The sequence below is a fragment of the Lolium rigidum genome, chromosome 2 (genome assembly GCF_022539505.1).
Source record: "Lolium rigidum isolate FL_2022 chromosome 2, APGP_CSIRO_Lrig_0.1, whole genome shotgun sequence".
NCBI classification, from domain to species: Eukaryota; Viridiplantae; Streptophyta; class Magnoliopsida; order Poales; family Poaceae; genus Lolium; species Lolium rigidum.
In genome coordinates, this window is record NC_061509.1 from 283,824,432 (window position 1) to 283,846,182 (window position 21,751).

Consider the following 21,751-nt stretch of genomic DNA (forward strand, 5'->3'; position numbering starts at 1 on the left):
ACGCCCGGTCCACCAAGAGTCGTGCCGCGGTCCTTGCACCGTGGCTCACCTCTGCCACGGCTTGCAGATGCCAGCCGGGCCGCGCCCGACTAGCCAGTCGCCCACGGTGGTCCACTGTAGCCACCGAGCTTCAGCAGATCGGGGCGCGGGGCCACAATTCGCAACCTCCACGCGACCTCCGCGTCGAGAAGAAGCCGGCCCGCCAAACCTTCATCACCACGCTTCCCCGGGGCCGCCGCCGAGGCATCCCGCACCGCCAGAAATCACCGGGCCCGGCCGTCGACGCACAACCGCCCTCCGCGTCCACCGCGAGCTCTTCCCGTGTCGCCTTTGGAGGCTGGTGATGCTGCCACCACGACGGTGTCAGCGGCAGCGGTGAAGGGGCAACCACGAGCGAGATCCACCGACGCGACATGGCTAGGGTTCCCCCGAGTTGCTCCACTAGCCGAGACAATGTTTCGTAATCATGGGAAATAGATCATGGGCGTCTTCTTGCTTAGAGCATCTCCACCGGCGCCCCCGATAGCGGCCCAGATAGCGATTTGGGGGCCGGGAGCGAAAATGGGCTCACACCGGCGCGCCCCATACGGCGTCGGCGATTTTTCTTGCCCAATAGAAGTGTCGGCAACCCCGTGCCGGCCCCTTCGCCAAGGGCGCGAAACGGGCGCGCCGGCGCCTCGCGAGGCTGAAAATTTCGGGCATGGGAGCCGCCTGTCAGTGACGCCAGGGCGCCGCACGGGATATTTTACCGCCACGACGCTCCCGCCTCGACACCGCGCGGGAGGTTTCTGGCCTCGCCGGCGGTCTATATTATCCCTCCTCCCCTACCTCATTATAGTGCAAAAAACCCTAGAAAAATAGCACAATGTTCGATTCGTGGGATGAGGCGGCGCTAGAGGCGGCCGTAGAAGTCGTGGAGGCGGACCCGCAGCTCGCAGAGTACGAGGCGTGGGAGGAGGCGGCGCTAGCGGCGACCGTAGATGCCTATGTCGTGGACGAGCGGTAGGGCTAGGAGGCGCGGCGGCGGGTGGTGCGGCAGGAGGTGGCGCGGCAGCGGGAGGAGGCGGAGCGGCGGCAGCGGTAGGAGGCGGAGGAGGCGGAGCGGCTAGTGTTCCTGGAAGCGCGGCGGCGGCGGGAGGATCTGACCCAGCGCCGGTGGGAGGTGCGCCAGCAGAAGGGGTGGGAGGAGCTTGCGCTGCGGCGGTTGCAGCGGGAGACGCAGATTCAGGAGGAAGTCTGCGAGCGGAGGCGTTTGGCGGAGATGCAGCTCTGCCTACAGAGGTAGGAGTTGGATCACCGTCGGCGGCGGGAGGACCTGGAGCGGCACCTGCGTCAGGAGGCGGTGGCCACAGATAGAGCCGCCTACTTGACGTTTGTGGCGGAGAGAGCAGGGGATCATCGACGGAGGAGCAGCGGAGAGAGCAGGGGAGAGACCACCGGAGAGAGCAGCGGGCGATCGTCCACCTCCATAGAGCCAAGTGGCCAGTAGGTAGTAGGCTGGAGATGAAACAAGTTTTATATGTCAGCAGGGTTGAGGAGTGAATAATATTTTACTCGGATTTGCCCTAAAATATTATTCATTCCTCCATCCTGAATGACATTAAAAGAAAACTTTAAGCATAATATGTAGTTTGTGTAAAAAAAACTTCTATCGGAGCTGCCTATTTTGGGGCGTCGGTGTGAGAACAGCTCCCCCAAATAAAGGATGCAGTGCCGACGTCCCTCAAACGGAGGTACCGGTGCCACTGTCAGCGCCTATCATTTGGGGTTGTCGGTGGAGATGCTTTTACTCTGTCCATGTGGATTAGCGTCGGAATCAATGGTAACTAATCCTGGGCGTCTTCTTGCTTGCCAAGGAAGCCCTCATCTCTGGTGGTCAAAGAGGAGCTCTGTCTCTATCTTTCTCGGCAGTTGGGGAAGGCAGGCAGGCAGCAGTGCAAGAGCAGTGAGCGACTGAGCACAGTGACGTGAATGGTCACTTCCAGTCCAGCCAATCACGTCGGGAACAGATGAGCGGCTACTGCGAACGTATCGTCGTCGTGGCAACACGAAAGCTCCGTTGATTGACATGCCATGACTTTGACTCCTCTGTCCTCACGCACACACTCTCTCTCTCTCACTACACGTGCCCACTACCGAGCTCGATCCTCTGGCTCTATATAGCCTGGCCATGGCGCTCCTCGTTTATTAGCCACTTCAATCCATCTGCCCGCTTCCTAATTAGCTCCAGTTCCAAGTCGTCATCGAGAGAGGGAGCCAGTGGGTCGATCATGGGCAAGAAGAAGAGCGGCAATGCCGGCGGCGGGGGTGGTGTGGAGGAGGCGGCGGTGGCGAGGGAGTTCGTGCTGAGGGTGGCGATGCACTGCAGCTGCAACGGGTGCAAGGGCAAGGTGCGCGCCGCCGTGAGGGACATCACGCTGGCCCGGGGCGTGGAGGCGGCGGACAGCTCGGCGGCCGAGAGCAGCGGGGAAGTCAGGCTGCTGGCGACGGCCGACCCCGAGCGGCTCCGGCGCCGCCTCCACAAGGCCACGGGCAAGAAGGTCGACCTCCTGCTTGTTAGCGGTGGCCAGGAACTTTGATCTCTCTCTCTCTCACGAAGAACACAGAGACCAGGGAGACACAGGGGTTTTGCGTTGCTGAAAACGTCGCAACTTTTCTGTCGTTCTTTCTCTTCCTTTTATTCGAAAACGGGAAAGAGGTGGCTGGTAGAGATCCTACCTTTCCGCCATGATCCGAACTATCTGCTCGTGCCATCCCACGAGCTCAGATCAAAGCGGCCACTAAGTTTGCGCACGACCCGCTCTAACACACGCGAGATCGTGGTTTATCTCGCAGCCTATTGACTGACGAAACTGAATTTAACCGAAACTACCGCTAAACAGCTAACCGTATCCAACGTCTAGATTAAAACAGCTAACAATTCACCCCCTTAATCTTGACGTTGGCAGGTTAATTCAGTCATACCGATCCTCCTTCTCAGCTCCCGGAACATGAGACGCCCAAGTGCCTTTGTCGAACATCGGCAAGCCGATCGTTGGTTCTGATGTAGTTGATGTCGATGCGTCCCTGTTCCACACATTCTCGAATGAAATGATACCTGATATCAATGTGTTTGCTCCGATCGTGGAACACAGGGTTCTTTGCCAGAGAGATTGCTGACTTGTTGTCGATGAACAGCTTCGGCTTCACAGGTTCCTCGTTCAGCATTTCGCCGAGGAGTCGTGCAAGCCAGACGCCCTGGCAAGCAGCAGCAGTGGACGCCATGTACTCCGCTTCACATGAGGAGATCGCCACCACCCGTTGTTTCTATGACAGCCAGCTCACCGGACTCGTCCCGAGGAAGAAGATGACCCCAGTGGTGCTCTTCCGATCGTCAATGTCTCCGGCGTGGTCCGAGTCGCTGAACCCGATCAGCTCCAGAGCTCCGTTGCCGCGCGTGAGTGCGCAGCCATGCTCCAGAGTCCCTGCAATGTACCTCAGCAGATGCTTCACGGCGGCGTAATGGTCTGAAGACGGATTCTCCATGAACCTGCTCAGGTACCCAACAGCAAAGGCAATGTCCGGCCTTGTGTGTGTCAGGTACCGTAGTCCGCCGATCAAGCTCCGGTACAGTGTCTTGTCGACAGCATCTCCTCCACCTTGCTTGCTCAGCTTGAGTCGTGCCTCCATCGGGGTACTGCAAGAGTTGCAGTCATCCAGGCCCATGCGCTCCAGCAGCTTCCTTGCGTATGCTGTCTGACGGAGCGTGGTTCGATCGCGCCCCTGTGAGACCTCAATGCCGAGGTAGAAGCTCAGCTTCCCAAGGTCGCTCATGCTGAAAAGCTTCGTCATCTGCAGCTTGAAGTGGGCAATCTCCTTCAAGTCCGTGCCGGTGATGATGAGGTCGTCCACGTAGACACCCACGAGCAGCAATTTATCACCGGCGCCGCGGCGATAAACAGCATGCTCCGATGGGCATCTAGCGAAGCCAAGCGAGGTCAGGCTCTCGTCGAGCTTGGCGTTCCAAGCCCTGGGTGCTTGGCGTAGTCCGTAGAGGGCTTTGCGAAGACGGAAGACCTTGTTCTCCTCGCCTTCCTTGACGTATCCCGGCGGCTGCTGCACGTACACCTCCTCGCGCAGGTCTCCGTTGAGGAACGCGGATTTCACGTCCATATGGTGGACCCGCCAATCATGGTGAGCAGCTAGCGCGAGAAGAAGGCGCACCGAGTCCATCCGTGCGACTGGGGCGAACACGTCGTCAAAGTCCACGCCCTGCCGCTGGACATAGCCCTTCGCCACCAGCCTTGCCTTGCGCTTCACCACTGCGCCCTGAGCGTCTTTCTTCAGTTTGTAGACCCATTTGAGCCCGATCGCGCGGTGCCCGGGTGGGAGCCGGCACAGCTCCCAGGTTTTGTTGTCGATGATGCTCTTCATCTCTTCGTCCATCGCCCCGCACCACCCTCGTTCCCCTTCAGCTTCAGTGAAGGAGCCAGGTTCCTCTCCGGAGAAGAGACAGAGGTCGTCGTGGCTCGCCTGCACCTCCACCGTGGTGTCCAGGAGATCCTCCAGGAGCCGGTATCGGCGCGGCGCCTCCTCTCCAGGAGACGGAAGTGAGGCGCCTGTTGGTGGAGTGACGTACTCCACCTGTACGCGTGAACTTGGTGTTGTTGGCGCAGGCGTGGTCACCGTCGCGTATGGTGAGTCCGCTGGCGTGGGGCTTGACGTTGACGCCGTCGCGCCGTCCTTGTTGGAGCTGGTGGTGCTTGGCCAGAACCCTTGCTCCACTGTGAAGTATTCGTAGGCAAGGGGCTCCTCGCCTGGCGCGCTGTCGGTGCTCCAGTCCCATGCCGCTCCTTCGTCGAAGACGACGTCCCTGGAGACGTGGATGCGCCCGGTGGGAGGATGGTACACGCGATACGCCGCGGACCCTGGTTCGTAGCCCAGGAGCACCATCGGAATGCTCCTATCATCCAGCTTCTTCACGTCCGGGCGCGTCACTTTGACATGGGCAACGCACCCGAAGGTGCGCAGGTGACCGACGCTCGGGCGCTTGCCGGACCGGGCCTCGTGCGGGGTCATTTTCACCACGCTCTTGGTCGTCGATCGGTTCAGGAGATACACGGCCGTGGTGACGGCTTCTCCCCGTGAATCGAGCAGGCACGCCTTTCGCCTTCATCAAGCTCCGTGCCATCCCGAGGATGGTCCGGTTCCGTCGCTCGACGACCCCGTTCTGCGCGTGGCGAGTAGGGTGCCGTGGTTTGGCGCTGCACCCCCTGGCTCGCGTAGTACTCGCCGAGGCTCGCGGAGTTGAACTCCCCACCGCGATCCGTGCGCAGGGCTTTGAGCCGCTGGCCAGATTTCAGCTCCGTCGCGGCCTGAAATTTCTTCAGCTCATCTTGCGCCTCGTCCTTGGAGGTGATCAGGCGCAGCCACATGAAGCGGATCTTGTCGTCGACGAGCAGGAGGAAATAGCGTTTTCCTCCCGGCGTGGGCGGTGAGATCGGCCCACACAGATCGGCGTGGACGAGCTCGAGGACGTTGCCGGCGCGGCGGATCGCTTGGCGAGGGAACGATGTGCGCCGGTGCTTGCCTGCGAGGCACGCCTCGCACACACGGTCCACCTCGTCGACGAGCGGCAGTCCATGCACCATCTGGTCCCTGGCAAGTTGTCGTAGAGCCTGGAACCCGATGTGCCCGTAGCGCGCATGCCAGCGCCAGGCGTCGTTGCCGTCGTGTAGGGCGAGGCACACTGGCCGCGAGAGGTTCAGCCGCAGGACGTACAGTCGCCCTTGCGTTCGTGGCACCCGCGCTAGCAGCCGTCCTGCTGGATCGCGGAGATGCAGCCGCGCCGTGCCCGATCCTCGTGTCGCACCCGATCTCGTCGAGCTGTCCGATGCTCACAATGTTGCTCTGCAGGCGGGGAATGTAATAGACGTCAGTGAGCACCAGATGCTCACCGGTGCGACACGCGAAGAGGATCGTCCCGCACCCCTCGATCTGCACCGCGGAGCCGTCGCCGAGCTTCACAGCGCCTCTGACTCCGGTGTCGAGCTCGGAGAAGATATCCCTGCGCCCCGACATGTGGTTGCTGGCTCCCGTGTCCAGGAACCAGGAGGTGTCGCACTCCGTGTCCGTCAGTGCGGCGCGCGCCTGGGAGCGCTCCTCATTGAGCAGACGCGGTGCACGTCTTGCTCCGCCGTGATGGTGAGCGCACACACGCCGGCGAGAAGCGCGTGTGGCCTCACCGGACTCCTCCTCCTCGCGCCAGGTTTAGACGTTCCTTGCGCTCGCGACGAGGCTCGGGGCAGTTCTTGGAGAAGTGATTTGCATACTTGTTACGGCTTGTAGCACTTCACCTTGCTCATGTCGCGCTCACCGTTGGGCTTTCCGCCGTCGCGGTTCGTGGTCGTTGCCTTGCCCTTTGGCTTGCCCTTGGCGCCACCAGAGCCCGAGCCTTGCCCCTGCTCGCGTCGTTTGGATCGTGCGATCCACTCCTCCTCCGTGAGGAGCACTTGTCCTCCGGCCGGCGTTCGAGGTGTCGTTGCCGCATCGCTCCATGGCGGACCGTAGTCCGCCGATGAGCTCCTCGACGGGCATCTTGGTGATGTCGAGCATCGTCTCGATTGAGACGACGATCCGCTTGTAGTCGCTCGGCACCTCCCGCAGGATTTTCCGCACAACACGTACCTCTTGCACGTCATCACCCGAGGTGCGGAGGTTGTTGACGATCCCCGTGATGCGCATGCCGAACGAATCGAGGGATTCGCCGTTCCCGAAGGAGATCTGTTCGAACTCCCTCCGCAGCGCCGCGCCGTCGCCTCGCGCACCCGATCGACGCCCATGCGCATCATCTTGATTGCCTCCCACGCCTCGTTCGCCGATTCCTTGACGGCAAGGACCGGCACCATCTCCGGAGGCGCCGCTCGGATGAGTGCGGCCAGCGCCGCCATGTCCTCGCGCTCGCCCGGCTCGCCCATGCCGGACACGGCCTCCCTGAGACCTTGGGCCCGCAGGTTGATTTTCATCACCAGGGCCCACTCGATGTAGTTCGTTGCCGTTAGCGTGGGGTAGACGATGCTGCCGCCGCCGCCAGCGGGCTGGATCACCCGCTCGTGGACGACGATGTCGTTGCCGCCACGCCTGGCGATGCTACGTCCCCGCTCTCGCGACGCCGACGTGTCCGCGGGCGGGCGTGAGGTCGCTCGTACGGGCGACCCGCTCGTATCCTTCTTCTTCCCAGCTTCGTCCCTGTCCTTGCTCCCGGCCATGGCTATCGAGGAACCTCGCGAACGAGGCTCTGATACCACTTGTTAGCGGTGGCCAGGAACTTTGATCTCTCTCTCTCTCACGAAGAACACAGAGACCAGGGAGACACAGGGGTTTTGCGTTGCTGAAAACGTCGCAACTTTTCTGTCGTTCTTTCTCTTCCTTTTATTCGAAAACGGGAAAGAGGTGGCTGGTAGAGATCCTACCTTTCCGCCATGATCCGAACTATCTGCTCGTGCCATCCCACGAGCTCAGATCAAAGCGGCCACTAAGTTTGCGCACGACCCGCTCTAACACACGCGAGATCGTGGTTTATCTGCAGCCTATTGACTGACGAAACTGAATTTAACTGAAACTACTGCTAAACAGCTAACTGTATCCAACGTCTAGATTAAAACAGCTAACACTGCTGCCCAAGGAGCCGGCTCCCTCCAAGAAGCAGGAGAGCGCCGACGCCGCCGCGCTGCAGGCGCTGCTCGCCCAGCTGCAGGCGCCGGCTCCGGCCCGTCAGAGAACGTATCCCGTGAAACGCTCAATTTCATGCACCGGCTGCACCGACGTTATTGGCCTTTGGATGGAAAAATAAGGGACATGATCCAGTGAGAAGACATGCTGCTGTCACAATTGCACAATGGACCCGGTATTATTCCTTCCGTTCCCAGTTTCGTCTCTCTGGCTCATGTTCTGTATCTGCGAGGCAAGGTTTGAGCTCACCGTCTTCTATTTCTTCCCGCAGATTGAATCAAGATTGGAGATTTCTGATGGGGGAGAAGCTGAGAAATGTCATTGGGATTGAGATCTCACTAGATCTCAGAATTTTAAACATAAGACTCGAGATCTCTGAATTTCCCATCTTTCTTCCTCCAAATCCTCTACTCTCTCCTCAAATGGTTGCAGATCTTACTGGATCACAGCAGCACGGCTGCGCAGGCGCTCAAGAACACGGCGAGGCGGTCGTTGCCGTCCATCCAACCTGGCTATCGAGATGGAAAGGGTCCGGCCGGCACGCACAAGCCGTGAATCCTTGTTGCGCTGGAGACGATAGGATTAGGATTTGGAAAGGACCAGAACACTACAGGGTTCACTTTGTAAATTATACCAGTAGGCAGCAGCCCACCTCGTTGCTAGATCTGATACCCACATTTTCCATCCAAAGGCCCACAACTCATTGGTGCAGCTGGTGCATAGATTTGTCTGTTTCACTGGATACGTTCTCCGGCCCGTCAGCAGTACGGCGGTGGACATGGAGCGGCCGCGGCGTGGGCGGCGAACCAGCAGCAGCAACAGCATATGGGACTGGGTCACGGCTGGAACGGCGGCGCTGGGGGCTACGGCGCGGCGTACCCATGGCCGCCCTCGTCCTCCTACTACACGGCCGCGCCCTCCACTAGCTGGGGCACGTACGGGTACGCTCCTCCGGCGCCTGCTCCGGTCCACGGCAACGTCGGCCACTACGGCGGCGCGCCGGCGTGGCTCGGCTACTGATGTCGCACAGTCCGCGTGCGCGCGCGCGCGCCCGCCCAGCTTCCCGGACCGTAACGACATCGATGACATGAGCTGGCTGCATCACCACAAGCCTTCTACCGTAGATTAGTATATTTGTTAGCGCTGTTCAGAGTGTTTGTTTGGTTGATTAGCACTTAGCTAGTAGTGGTAATGCTCATGTTATGCCGATATAATGTACTACTATCTCTAATCTCTATATACATAGCTCCTATTTGGGCAATATGGCAACCTCTGCTTTTGTTTGTTTTGAGGGGTAGCTAGCTAGCGGACCTGTCATGTTCATGTCTTCTCCGACTTGCTTGTCTTGTCCTGTCAACACACGGGCTCATGAATCACGCAGCCGGTAATGGATGGATCGCTGGTACAGCTGCGAGCAATTTCGCCGGAGCAGAGATCGCTGCTAGGGAAACATTGATTGAGAGAGGAATCATGCTGTAATCTGATCTGCTTCAATTTGTGCAAATTCAGGAACGTACCACGATCGGCGGCCAAAGGGAGAGAGGCAGAGGAGGGTACACGAACAGAGCAAGAACAGTACAGCTGCCGGCAGAGACGTCGTTCCTGCTTTGCGTTGCATGCATGCATCTGGGGCCCGCAATCAGTTCAGAGAGAACGGGGCCAGCTGCACTAGCGCTCTGCCTGTCCAGAGTGCAGAAGCAGCCAAGCCTAGCCACGAAAGGCAAGCAGGCTTTGCTCTGCGTTCTTTCTGCACCTGCTTTGCTGCTTTCACCTACATCGCGTCGATTATCGCTCGCCAGCAACAACTGCAGAGAGACGAGTTGATCTTTAGGCATCTCCCTCAATTCCATTTTCAACAACAAAATTATCCGTTTTAGTTCGTTTGGATCCGACGGCATACACAAAACCAACTGTGTCACAAAATGAACCAGAACAGTTACACATTATACACCCTCCGTCAAAAAAATATGTGATCACTTTTGTTTAGATACGGATATATCTAGATGCATTTTAGTTAGAGATACGTTCGTTTCTAGATAAAATTGAGACACGTATTTTTAGGCAGGGAAATTAGTATTCTTCTAAGCTAGCACCGCATTAGTTTCACGCCTATGCGGATCTAGTTAGAGCATCTCCAATCAGGCCGCACATTGGCCTCCTGTAGAGGCGTTTTGCCAGCCTAAACGGTCTCCAAAAACAACCTCGTTCATTGTAGGATAACGTTGCATAGAAAACAAAAATTTTCCTACCGCGAACACGCAATCCAAGCCAAGATGCAATCTAGAAGACGGTAGCAACGAGGGGGTATCGAGTCTCACCCTTGAAGAGATTCCAAAGCCTACAAGATGAGGCTCTTGTTGCTGCGGTAGACGTTCACTTGCCGCTTGCAAAAGCGCGTAGAAGATCTTGATCACGATCGGTTCCGGCGCCACGAACGGGCAGCACCTCCGTACTCGGTCACACGTTCGGTTGTTGATGAAGACGACGACCACCTCCCCGTTCCAGCGGGCAGCGGAAGTAGTAGCTCCTCTTGAATCCGACAGCACGACGGCGTGGTGTCGGTGGTGGTGGAGAAGTCCGGCGGAGCTTCGCTAAGCGTGCGGGAAGTGGAGGAGCGGGGCGGCTAGGGTTTGGGGAGAGGGGGGCGCCGGCCACTATAGGGGTGCGGCCACCTTGGTGGTGTTTGAGGTGGCCGGCCCCCTCCCCCTTGTCCCTCATTATATAGGTGGAACCCCAAGAGGTGGTGTCCAAGTCTTCGAATAAGACCCGAACCAAATCCTTCCATAGGAGGGGGCAATCCTAGCCCAACTAGGACTCCCACCCAAAGGTGGGATTCCCACCTCCCATGTGGGGGTGGCCGGCCCCTAAGGGGGAGTCCACTTGGGACTCCTCCCCCACTAGGGTTGGCCGGCCATGGGGGGTGGAGTCCCTTGTGGACTCCACCTTCCTTGGTGGTTTCTTCCGGACTTTTCTAGAACCTTCTAGAACCTTCCATAGAACCTTCCGCGACATTTTATTCACATAAAATGACATCCTATATATGAATCTTATTCTCCGGACCATTCCGGGACTCCTCGTGATGTCCGGGATCACATCCGGGACTCCGAACAAATATTCCAACTTCATTCCATATTCAAGAACTACCATTTCAACATCCAACTTTTAAGTGTGTCACCCTACGGTTCGAGAACTATGCGGACATGGTTGAGTACTCACTCCGACCAATAACCAATAGCGGGATCTCGGAGATCCATAATGGCTCCCACATATTCAACGATGACTTTAGTGATCGAATGAACCATTCACATACATTACCAATTCCCTTTGTCTCGCGATATTTTACTTGTCCGAGGTTTGATCTTCGGTATCTTTCTATACCTTGTTCAACCTCGTCTCCTGACAAGTACTCTTTACTCGTACCGTGGTATGTGGTCTCTTATGAACTCATTCATATGCTTGCAAGACATTAGACGACATTCCACCGAGAGGGCCCAGCGTATATCTATCCGTCATCGGGATGGACAAATCCCACTATTGATCCATATGCCTCAACTCATACTTTCCGGATACTTAATCCCACCTTTATAGCCACCCATTTACGCAGTGGTGTTTGGTGTAATCAAAGTACCTTTCCGGTATAAGTGATTTACATGATCTCATGGTCATAAGGACTAGGTAACTATGTATCGAAAGCTTATAGCAAATAACTTAATGACGAGATCTTATGCTACGCTTAAATGGGTGTGTCCATTACATCATTCATATAATGATATAACCTTGTTATTAATAACATCCAATGTTCATGATTATGAAACTAATCATCCATTAATCAACAAGCTAGTTTAAGAGGCATACTAGGGACTTCTTGTTGTCTACATATCACACATGTACTAATGTTTCGAGTTAATACAATTCTAGCATGATATATAAACATTTATCATAAACATAAAGATATAAATAATAACCACTTTATTATTGCCTCTAGGGCATATCTCCTTCGATCTCCCACTTGCACTAGAGTCAATAATCTAGATTACATAGTAATATACCTAACACCCATGGCATTCCGGGTGTTGGTCATGCTTTGCCCTAGGGAGAGCTTTAGTCAACGGATCTGCTACATTCGGATCGCTGTGTACTTTGCAAATCTTTACTTCTCCATCTTCGATGTACTCGCGAATCGAGTGGTAACGCAGCTTGATATGCTTCAGCCTCTTGTGTGACCTTGGTTCTTGTGCATTGGCGATGGCACCCATGTTATCACAAGAAATGATTAATGGGTCCAATGCACTAGGAACCACACCGAGCTCTACAATGAACCTCTTCATCCATACCGCTTCGATGAAGCCTCGAAGCCGCTATGTACTCGATTCTCGTTGAAGACTTCGCCACCGTGCACCGCTTCGAGCTTGCCCAGCTTCATCGCGAAGCACCATTCAATATAAACACGTACCCGCATTGTGACTTAGAGTCATCGGGATCGGTGTTCCAACTTGCATCGGTGTAACCGTTTACAACGAGCTCTTGGTCACCTCCATAACAAAGAAACATATCCTTAGTTCTTTTCAAGTACTTCAGGATATTCTTGACCGCTGTCCAGATGTTCCATTCCCGGATCACTTTGATATCTCGCTAGTCAAACTAACAACGATGTGCTATATCCGGTCTAGTACATAGCATGGCATACATGATAGATCCTATCGCCGAGGCATAGGGGATATTATTCATCCTTTCTCTTTCTTCTCGCCGTAGCCGGTCCTTGAGTCTTACTCAATACCTTGCCTCGGTAACATAGGTAAGAACCCTTTCTTACTTTCGTCCATTCTAAATTTCTTTAGAATCTTGTCCAGATATGTACTCTGTGATAGCCCTATTAGACGTCTTGATCTATCTCTATAAATCTTGATGCCTAATATATATGATGCTTCACCAAGGTCTTTCATTGAAAAACTATTATTCAAATAACCCTTAACACTCGCTTAATAGTTCTATATCATTCCCGATCAATAATATGTCATCTACATATAATATCGGGAATGCTACGTGAGCTCCCACTCACTTTCTTGTAAATACAGGCCTCTCCATGACATCGTATAAACCCGAAGTCTTTGATCACCTTATCAAAGCGTCGGTTCCAACTTCTTGATGCTTGCTTCAGTCCATAGATTGAACGCTGAAGTTTGCATACTTTGTCAGCATTTTTAGGATCGACAAAACCTTTGGGTTGTACCATATACAACTCTTCCTCAATGTCTCCATTAAGGAATGCCGTTTTGACATCCATCCGCCAAATCTCATAATCGAAAAATGCAGCTATTGCTAACAAAATCCTCACAGCATTTTAGCTTCGCTACCGGTGAGAAAGTCTCATCGTAGTCAACTCCTTGAATTTGTCGGAAACCCTTTGCGACAAGTCGAGCTTTATAGACAAGTAATATTACCATCGAGCATCTCGTTTTTCTCTTGAAGATCCATTTATTCTCGACAGCCTTTCGGCTCTCGGGTAAGTCTACCAAAGTCCATACTTTGTTATCATACATGGATCCCATTTCGGATTTCATGGCTTCTTGCCATTTGTTGGAATCTGGGCTCATCATCGCTTCTTCATACGTCGCAGGGTCCTCATCATTGTTATCCACAATCATGACATTTAGACAAGGATCAAACCAATCAGGAGTGGTACGTTCCCTTGTCGATCCGCGAGGTTCAGTAGTTTCCTCGTTCGAAGTTTCATGATCATTATCATTTGCTTCCTCTGTTGCCGGTGTAGGCGGTACAGGTACAACTTCCGGTACTGCGCTACTCTGATCAACGAGTATAGATTCATCAATCTCATCGAGTTCTACTTTTCTTCCGAGTCACTTCTTTAGTGAGAAATTCTTTCTCAAGAAAGGTTCCGTTCTTAGCAACAAAGATTTTGCCTTCGGATCCGTGATAGAAAGTGTACCCTATAGTTTCTTTAGGGTATCCTATGAAGACGCATTTCTCCGCTTTGGGTTCTAGCTTGTCCGGTTGTAACTTTTTTACATAGGCTTCGCAACCCCAAACTTTCGAGAACGACAGACTTAGGTTTCTTATTAAACCATAATTCATACGGTGTCGTTTCTACGGATTTTGATGGTGCTCTATTTAAAGTGAATGCGGCTGTCTCTAATGCATAACTCCAAAAAGATAACGGCAAATCAGTAAGAGACATCATAGAACGAACCATATCTAAGAGAGTTCGATTACGACGTTCGGACACACCGTTTCGTTGTGGTGTTCCCGGCGGTGTCAATTGTGAAAGTATTCCACATTTCTTTAAATGCATGCCAAACTCATAACTCGGATATTCACCTCCACGATCGGATCGTAGAAATTTAATCTTCTTGTTACGTTGATTTTCTACTTCACTTTGGAATTCCTTAAACTTCTCGAAAGTTTCGGATTTATGTTTCATGAAATAGATATACCCATATCTACTCGGATCATCTCGTGAAGGTTAGAACATAACGATAACCACCGCGCGATGCTACGCTCATTGGTCCGCACACATCGGTATGTATGATTTCCAATAAGTCGGTAGCTCGCTCCATCATACCGTAAAATGGAGTCTTAGTCATTTTTCCCATCGGACATGCTTCGCATCTATCAAGTGACTCAAAGTCAAGTGATTCTAGTAATCCATCAGTATGGAGTTTCTTCATGCGTTTCACTCCAATATGACCAAGACGACGAAGTGCCACATATAAGTAGAATTATCATTCAATTTAATTCGCTTAGCATCAATGTTATGTATATGCGTATCACTACTATCGAGATCTAACGAAATAAGCCATTCTTTTGTGGTGCTCGACCATAAAAGATATTATTCATAAAAATAGAACAACCATTATTCTCGGACTTGAATGAATAACCGTCTTGCATTAAACAAGATCCGGATATAATGTTCATGCTCAACGCAGGTACATAATAACAATTATTTAGGCTTAAAACTAATCCCGAAGGTAGATGTAGAGGAAGTGTGCCGACTGCGATCACATTGACCTTGGATCCGTTTCCAACGCGCATCGTCACTTCATCCTTCAACAGTTGTCGTTTATTCTTTAGTTCCTGTTTCGAGTTACAAATATGAGCAACCGAACCGAGTATCAAATACCCGGTACTAGAACGAGAACCGAGTGAAATGAACATCTATAACATGTATATCATATATACCTTCTTTCTTCTTCTTGACAAGGCCGCTCTTCGGATCAGCCGGATACTTGGAGCAATTACGCTTCCAAGTGTCCCTTCTCCTTGCGATAATAGCACTCGAGCATCGGGCTTAGGGCCGTTCTTAGGTTTCACAGGAGGCGTGGCAGCTTTCTTGCCACCCTTCTTGAATTTTCCCTTAGACTTGCCCTCGTTTCTTGAAACCGGTGGTCTTGTTGACCATCAACACTTGGTGCTCTTTCTTGATCTCAATCTCGAGCAGCTTTTAGCATGCCAAAGAGTTCGAGTAACTCCTTGTTCATGTTCTCGCATATTGTAGTTCATCACAAAGTTCTTGTAACTTGGTGGCGGTGATTGAAGGACACGATTAATCCCCGATCTGTTAGGAATCACTATTCCCAAGTCACTGAGTTTCTTCGCATGCCCGGTCATGGCGAGCATGTGCTCACTAACGGAGCTACCTTCTTCCATCATACAGCTGAAAAATTGTTTCGATGCTTCATAGCATTCCACGGCCGCATGAGTCTCAAAAATAGTTTTCAACTCTTTCATCAACTCATGAGGATCGTGGTGCTCAAAACGTTTTTGAAGATCGGATTCCAGACTCGCATAAGATGGCACACTCGAACTTGAGAGTACCGAGTTTTCCGAGTCGCGTAAACAGCTTTTACTTCATCGGTTTCGGTTTCGCAGGAGGGTCACCTAGCGGTGCATCAAGCACATATTGCAGATTTCCGCCGAGAGGAAGATCCTCACATGACGGAACCAGCTCGGTGAAGTTGCTACCGTTGCTCTTAAGCTTTTCTTTCTCTAGGAACCGGTTAAAATTGATTGGGGACGCCATCTCTACAACATATATTTGCAATAGTTTAGACTAAGTTTATGACAAATTGAGTTCAAATTTTAATTCTACATAATTAAAAATCTAGATGAACTCCCACTCAAAACAATATCCCTCGCATTGTCTTAGTGATCACACGAACCAAATCCACCGCACCTAAACCCGATCATCACGAGAAAAGGTGTGATTTCAATGGCGAACACTCAAAGTGTTCATCATATCAATCATATGATTCATGCTCTACCTTTCGGTATCATGTGTTCCGAGACCATGTCCGTACATGCTAGGCTCGTCAAGGCCACCTTAGTATCCGCATGTGCAAAACTGTCTTGCACCCGTTGTATGTACTTATTGAATCTATCACACCCGATCATCACGAGATGCTTCGAAACGACAAGACTTGATAACGGTGCTACTAAGGATGAACACTTTATTATCTTGAGATTTTAGTGAGGGATCATCTTATAATGCTACCGTCGCGATCTAAGCAAAATAAGATGCATAAAAGGATTAACATCACATGCAGCTCATATGTGATATGATATGGCCCTTTTGTCTTTGCGCCTTTGATCTTCATCTCCAAAGCACGGACATGATCTCCATCATCTTCGGGCATGATCTCCATCATCGTCGGCGAAGCACCAAGGTCAATGGCGCCGTCTTCATGATTGTCCTCCATGTAGCAACTATTACAACTACTTTGAAATACTACTCAACATGAAATTTAAAGACAACCATAAGGCTCCCGCCGGTTGCCACAATACAATAATGATCATCTCATACATATTCATCATCACATTATGGCCATATCACATCACCAAACCCTGCAAAAACAAGTTAGACGCTCTCTAATTTGGTTTGCATATTTTACGTGGTTTAGGGTTTTTCGATATAGATCTAATCTACCTACGAACATGAACCACAACGTTGATACTAATGTTGTCAATAGAAGAGTAAATTGAATCTTTACTATAGTAGGAGAGACAGACACCCGCAAAGCCTCTTATGCAATACAAGTTGCATGTCGAACGAGGAACAAGTCTCATGAACGCGGTCATGTAAAGTTAGTCCGAGCCGCTTCATCCCACTATGCCATAAAGATGCAAAGTACTCAACTAAAGATAACAAGAGCATCAACGCCCACAAACCATTGTGTTCTACTCGTGCAACCATCTATGCATAGACACGGCTCGATACCACTCGTAGGATAACGTTGCATAGAAAACAAAAATTTTCCTACCGCGAACACGCAATCCAAGCCAAGATGCAATCTAGAAGACGGTAGCAACGAGGGGGTATCGAGTCTCACCCTTGAAGAGATTCCAAAGCCTACAAGATGAGGCTCTTGTTGCTGCGGTAGACGTTCACTTGCCGCTTGCAAAAGCGCGTAGAAGATCTTGATCACGATCGGTTCCGGCGCCACGAACGGGCAGCACCTCCGTACTCGGTCACACGTTCGGTTGTTGATGAAGACGACGACCACCTCCCCGTTCCGGCGGGCAGCGGAAGTAGTAGCTCCTCTTGAATCCGACGAGCACGACGGCGTGGTGTCGGTGGTGGTGGAGAAGTCCGGCGGAGCTTCGCTAAGCGTGCGGGAAGTGGAGGAGCGGGGCGGCTAGGGTTTGGGGAGAGGGGGCGCCGGCCACTATAGGGGTGCGGCCACCTTGGTGGTGTTTGAGGTGGCCGGCCCCCTCCCCTTGTCCCTCATTATATAGGTGGAACCCCAAGAGGTGGTGTCCAAGTCTTCGAATAAGACCCGAACCAAATCCTTCCATAGGAGGGGGCAATCCTAGCCCAACTAGGACTCCCACCCAAAGGTGGGATTCCCACCTCCCATGTGGGGGGGTGGCCGGCCCCTAAGGGGGAGTCCACTTGGGACTCCTCCCCCACTAGGGTTGGCCGGCCATGGGGGGTGGAGTCCCTTGTGGACTCCACCTTCCTTGGTGGTTTCTTCCGGACTTTTCTAGAACCTTCTAGAACCTTCCATAGAACCTTCCGCGACATTTTATTCACATAAAATGACATCCTATATATGAATCTTATTCTCCGGACCATTCCGGGACTCCTCGTGATGTCCGGGATCACATCCGGGACTCCGAACAAATATTCCAACTTCATTCCATATTCAAGAACTACCATTTCAACATCCAACTTTTAAGTGTGTCACCCTACGGTTCGAGAACTATGCGGACATGGTTGAGTACTCACTCCGACCAATAACCAATAGCGGGATCTGGAGATCCATAATGGCTCCCACATATTCAACGATGACTTTAGTGATCGAATGAACCATTCACATACATTACCAATTCCCTTTGTCTCGCGATATTTTACTTGTCCGAGGTTTGATCTTCGGTATCTTTCTATACCTTGTTCAACCTCGTCTCCTGACAAGTACTCTTTACTCGTACCGTGGTATGTGGTCTCTTATGAACTCATTCATATGCTTGCAAGACATTAGACGACATTCCACCGAGAGGGCCCAGAGTATATCTATCCGTCATCGGGATGGACAAATCCCACTATTGATCCATATGCCTCAACTCATACTTTCCGGATACTTAATCCCACCTTTATAGCCACCCATTTACGCAGTGGTGTTTGGTGTAATCAAAGTACCTTTCCGGTATAAGTGATTTACATGATCTCATGGTCATAAGGACTAGGTAACTATGTATCGAAAGCTTATAGCAAATAACTTAATGACGAGATCTTATGCTACGCTTAAATGGGTGTGTCCATTACATCATTCATATAATGATATAACCTTGTTATTAATAACATCCAATGTTCATGATTATGAAACTAATCATCCATTAATCAACAAGCTAGTTTAAGAGGCATACTAGGGACTTCTTGTTGTCTACATATCACACATGTACTAATGTTTCAGTTAATACAATTCTAGCATGATATATAAACATTTATCATAAACATAAAGATATAAATAATAACCACTTTATTATTGCCTCTAGGGCATATCTCCTTCATTCATTCCCACCATTGTGCCGCTAGTTCATTGTAAAACGCGCCCAGTCACACTGCTTGCTCAAATTGCACCTTGTTGAAGTTGGGATCAATGAGGTTGTGCTCATCGAACGCCACCTTCACCTGTGCCCAATAGGTGTCGGAGTTTTGATTCACGCTGATGAAAGGGTTGATGCTCACCAACTTCCATCCTTCGGCGAGACAATCTTCCTGCTTTGTCCTCCACTTTCGGTTGCGCCCGCCGGAGCCGACTTTCTTTCTTCTTCCTGGCCGGTGCTTTCTTCTTTTTCGCGGCTGCCGTGGACCGGTGGCTCCTCCTATTCCTCCCTCTTTAAGTGGTGTCATGCTCTATATATTGATAATATTTAACACTAATTAGTGAAGGATTTGCTAATATCCACTTGTGTCAGCTGACACCATTGCCTATAAGGGAGCTCTGTCCCTGCTTCTGGCGGTTCTTGGTCGGTGTAGGCCTAGGACTCATGCTGCATACGCGTCCTGGGAGGCCGTTGTGAGGGCGCTATCAAGGTTGGGGTTGAAGCCCCGTGCGTGTCGATATCGATGTACCCGGGCGGCGGCGAGAACCGCGTCATGGGCGTCCCTGACGGCTGTCGTGGAACCCCGATGTGGTTGTCGTGCGATGGCAGATGTTCGTTGTCCGCTGCGCGTTTGTCCAGTTGTCCGGCCTCTTCTTCTTCTTCGGCGGCTTGGATCCATCAGTGGCTGAGCGAGGGCCATGGAGCGTTTTCGGTGGCATATCGGCGGCGAGGACGCGAGATAGGGGAAATGGCGGGGGTGGCAGCAATAAGCGTGGAAATGAGGACAAGAGTGAGAAAAAAAAAAGAGAAACAAGATTTTAGAGGGGATGTCTGATTGGTGTGACCCACCTTCTTTTCAGCTCCATCTAGCGCCTTCGCCCCCCCTCTCCCACATAAATTGGACCCGGCTTGAGAGCGCCGGATGAGAAAACGATGTTCGCCGGCCCAATTTAAGCTTTTGGGGGCGAGTTGGACGAAAAAAATTCTCTGGCGCTCCAAAACTGTTTTGGGGGTGGAGTGGAGATGTTATTACGACGTACAGGCGCTGGTATCCATCTCTACTCCGGCGAAAATTGTTCGAAGCTGTACCAGCGATCTACTGCCTCCGGGCGCCCGTGTGTTGACGGGACAATACACGCACGTCGGAGAAGAGGCATCGCACATCAAACATGACAGGTCCACTGGCTCTGGCTACCCCCAAAATCAAACAAAAGCAGAGATTGCCATATTGCCAAAAGAGTATATTTATGCAGATTTAGCGACAGCAGTACATCACATCACCGCCCCATCGACGGACCTCGCACAGTTTGTTCAAAACAAAAAGACCACACATAATACGAGCATTACTACTAGCTTAGTGCTAATCATCCAAGCAAACACACTGAATAGCGCTAACAAATATACTCAGTACTAATCTACGGTAGAACGTTGGTGGTGAATTGGTGATGCAGCCAGCTCATGCCATCGTTGTAGTTCCGGGCTGGAACGCGGGGCGCGGGCGCGCGGGGACTGTCTGCGACCTCAGTACCCCTGCCACGCCGGGGCGCCGCCGTAGTGGCCGACGTTGCCGTGGACCGGAGCAGGCGCCGGAGGGGCATACCCGTACGTGCCCCAAGCAGTGGTGGGCGCGGGAGGGTAGTAGGAGGACGAGGACGGCAACGGATACGCCGCGCCGTAGCCAACGGCATTGTTGAAGCATCCGCCGAGCGCGACCTGCTGCTGCTGCTGCTGCTGCTGCTGCTGCTGGTGGTGGTGGTTAGCCCACGGGGCGGCGCCCTGGCCGCCGTACTGCTGACGGGCCGGCGCCGGCGCCTGCAGCTGCAGCTGGGCGAGCAGCGCCTGCAGCGTGGCGGCGTCGGCGTTCTCCTGCTTCTTGGAAGGAGCCGGCTCCTTGGGCAGAAGGAGGTCGACCTTCTTGCCCGTGGCCTTGTGGAGGCGGCGCCGGAGCCGCTCGGGGTCGGCCGTGGCGAGCAGGCGCACCTCGCCGCTGCTCTCCGCAGCCGAGCTGTCCGCCGCCTCCACGCCCGGGTCCATCGTGATGTCCCTGACGGCGGCGCGCACCTTGCCCTTGCACCCGTTGCAGCGGCAGTGCATCGCCACCTTCAGCACGAACTCCCTCGCCTCCTCCGCACCACCCCCGCCGGCATTGCCGCTCTTCTTCTTGCCCATGATCGACCCACTGGTTCCCTCTCTCAGCGAAGAAACGAACGACTTTGATTCTTTGAACGGGAGCTAATGAGCAAGTGAGCAGATGGATTGAAGTGGCTGATAAACGAGGAGCACCGTGGCTGGCTATATAGAGCCAGAGGGTGGAGCTAGGCAGCGGCCACGTGTAGTGTGAAAGAGGGAGCTGTGGGTGGAGACAGTGGAGTCAAAGTCATGGCAAGTCTGTCAACGGCAGCAAACTGAGGGACGGGCGGCCGGGTGGGAGACGACGAAGCACTAGCAGTAGCCGCTCATCTGTTCCCGACGTGATTGGCTTGATTGGAAGTGACAATTCAGGTCACTGTGTTCAGTTGTTCACTGCTCTTGCACTGCTGCCTTGCCAGCTCCAGCTGTGAATTGCCCTCCAAGATTGAGAGAGCTCCTCTTTGATCCCCAGGAATCCTTCCTTGGCAAGGAAGAAAACGGGCAGGACCAGTTCCCCAGGCCAGGCCAATCCACGCGCTGGTCACACTGCTAATTGTGCATCAGATCAGAACAAACCCGGCATTGTTTGGTTTCGTTTAGTTTGGTGTCTTTACATATTTTCCTTATCAACAGAGAACGTCTTAGATAATCTCTAACGGAGTCCGTATTTGTCCGAACCGAATAAACGGAGTTCAGTCTTCCGAACAACAAATTGAGAGCGCATTGGGGCACGGCGCAGAACAGAAACTGTAAACCCAAACCGCACTTGCGAAAATCAAACGACGCGGGAAATCGATTTTCGTGATTGTAGTCGATTTCATCCGATCAAGCTTAATTCGTTCATAATTCA

General features: G+C 52.5%; 1 protein-coding gene across 1 annotated transcript; it reads right to left on the bottom strand.

Moving 5' to 3' along the window:
• Positions 1-18,781: 18,781 nt before the first annotated feature.
• Positions 18,782-20,940, bottom strand: LOC124691065 (heavy metal-associated isoprenylated plant protein 3-like). The gene is made up of 2 exons (XM_047224350.1): positions 20,533-20,940; positions 18,782-18,856 (listed from the first exon to the last, which is right to left on the bottom strand). Exons 1-2 carry the CDS (start codon positions 20,938-20,940, stop codon positions 18,782-18,784), a joined length of 483 nt encoding a protein of 160 aa, XP_047080306.1.
• Positions 20,941-21,751: the final 811 nt, after the last annotated feature.

Bases quoted from the DNA above. Each gene is read 5' to 3' on its own strand.
- LOC124691065 (XM_047224350.1), bottom strand. From the start codon at position 20,940: ATGGGCAAGAAGAAGAGCGGCAATGCCGGCGGGGGTGGTGCGGAGGAG. The intron at 18,857-20,532 runs GCTAACCACCAC...TATTGGGCACAG, and splicing joins GCCAGGGCGCCGCCCCGTGG to GTGAAGGTGGCGTTCGATGA.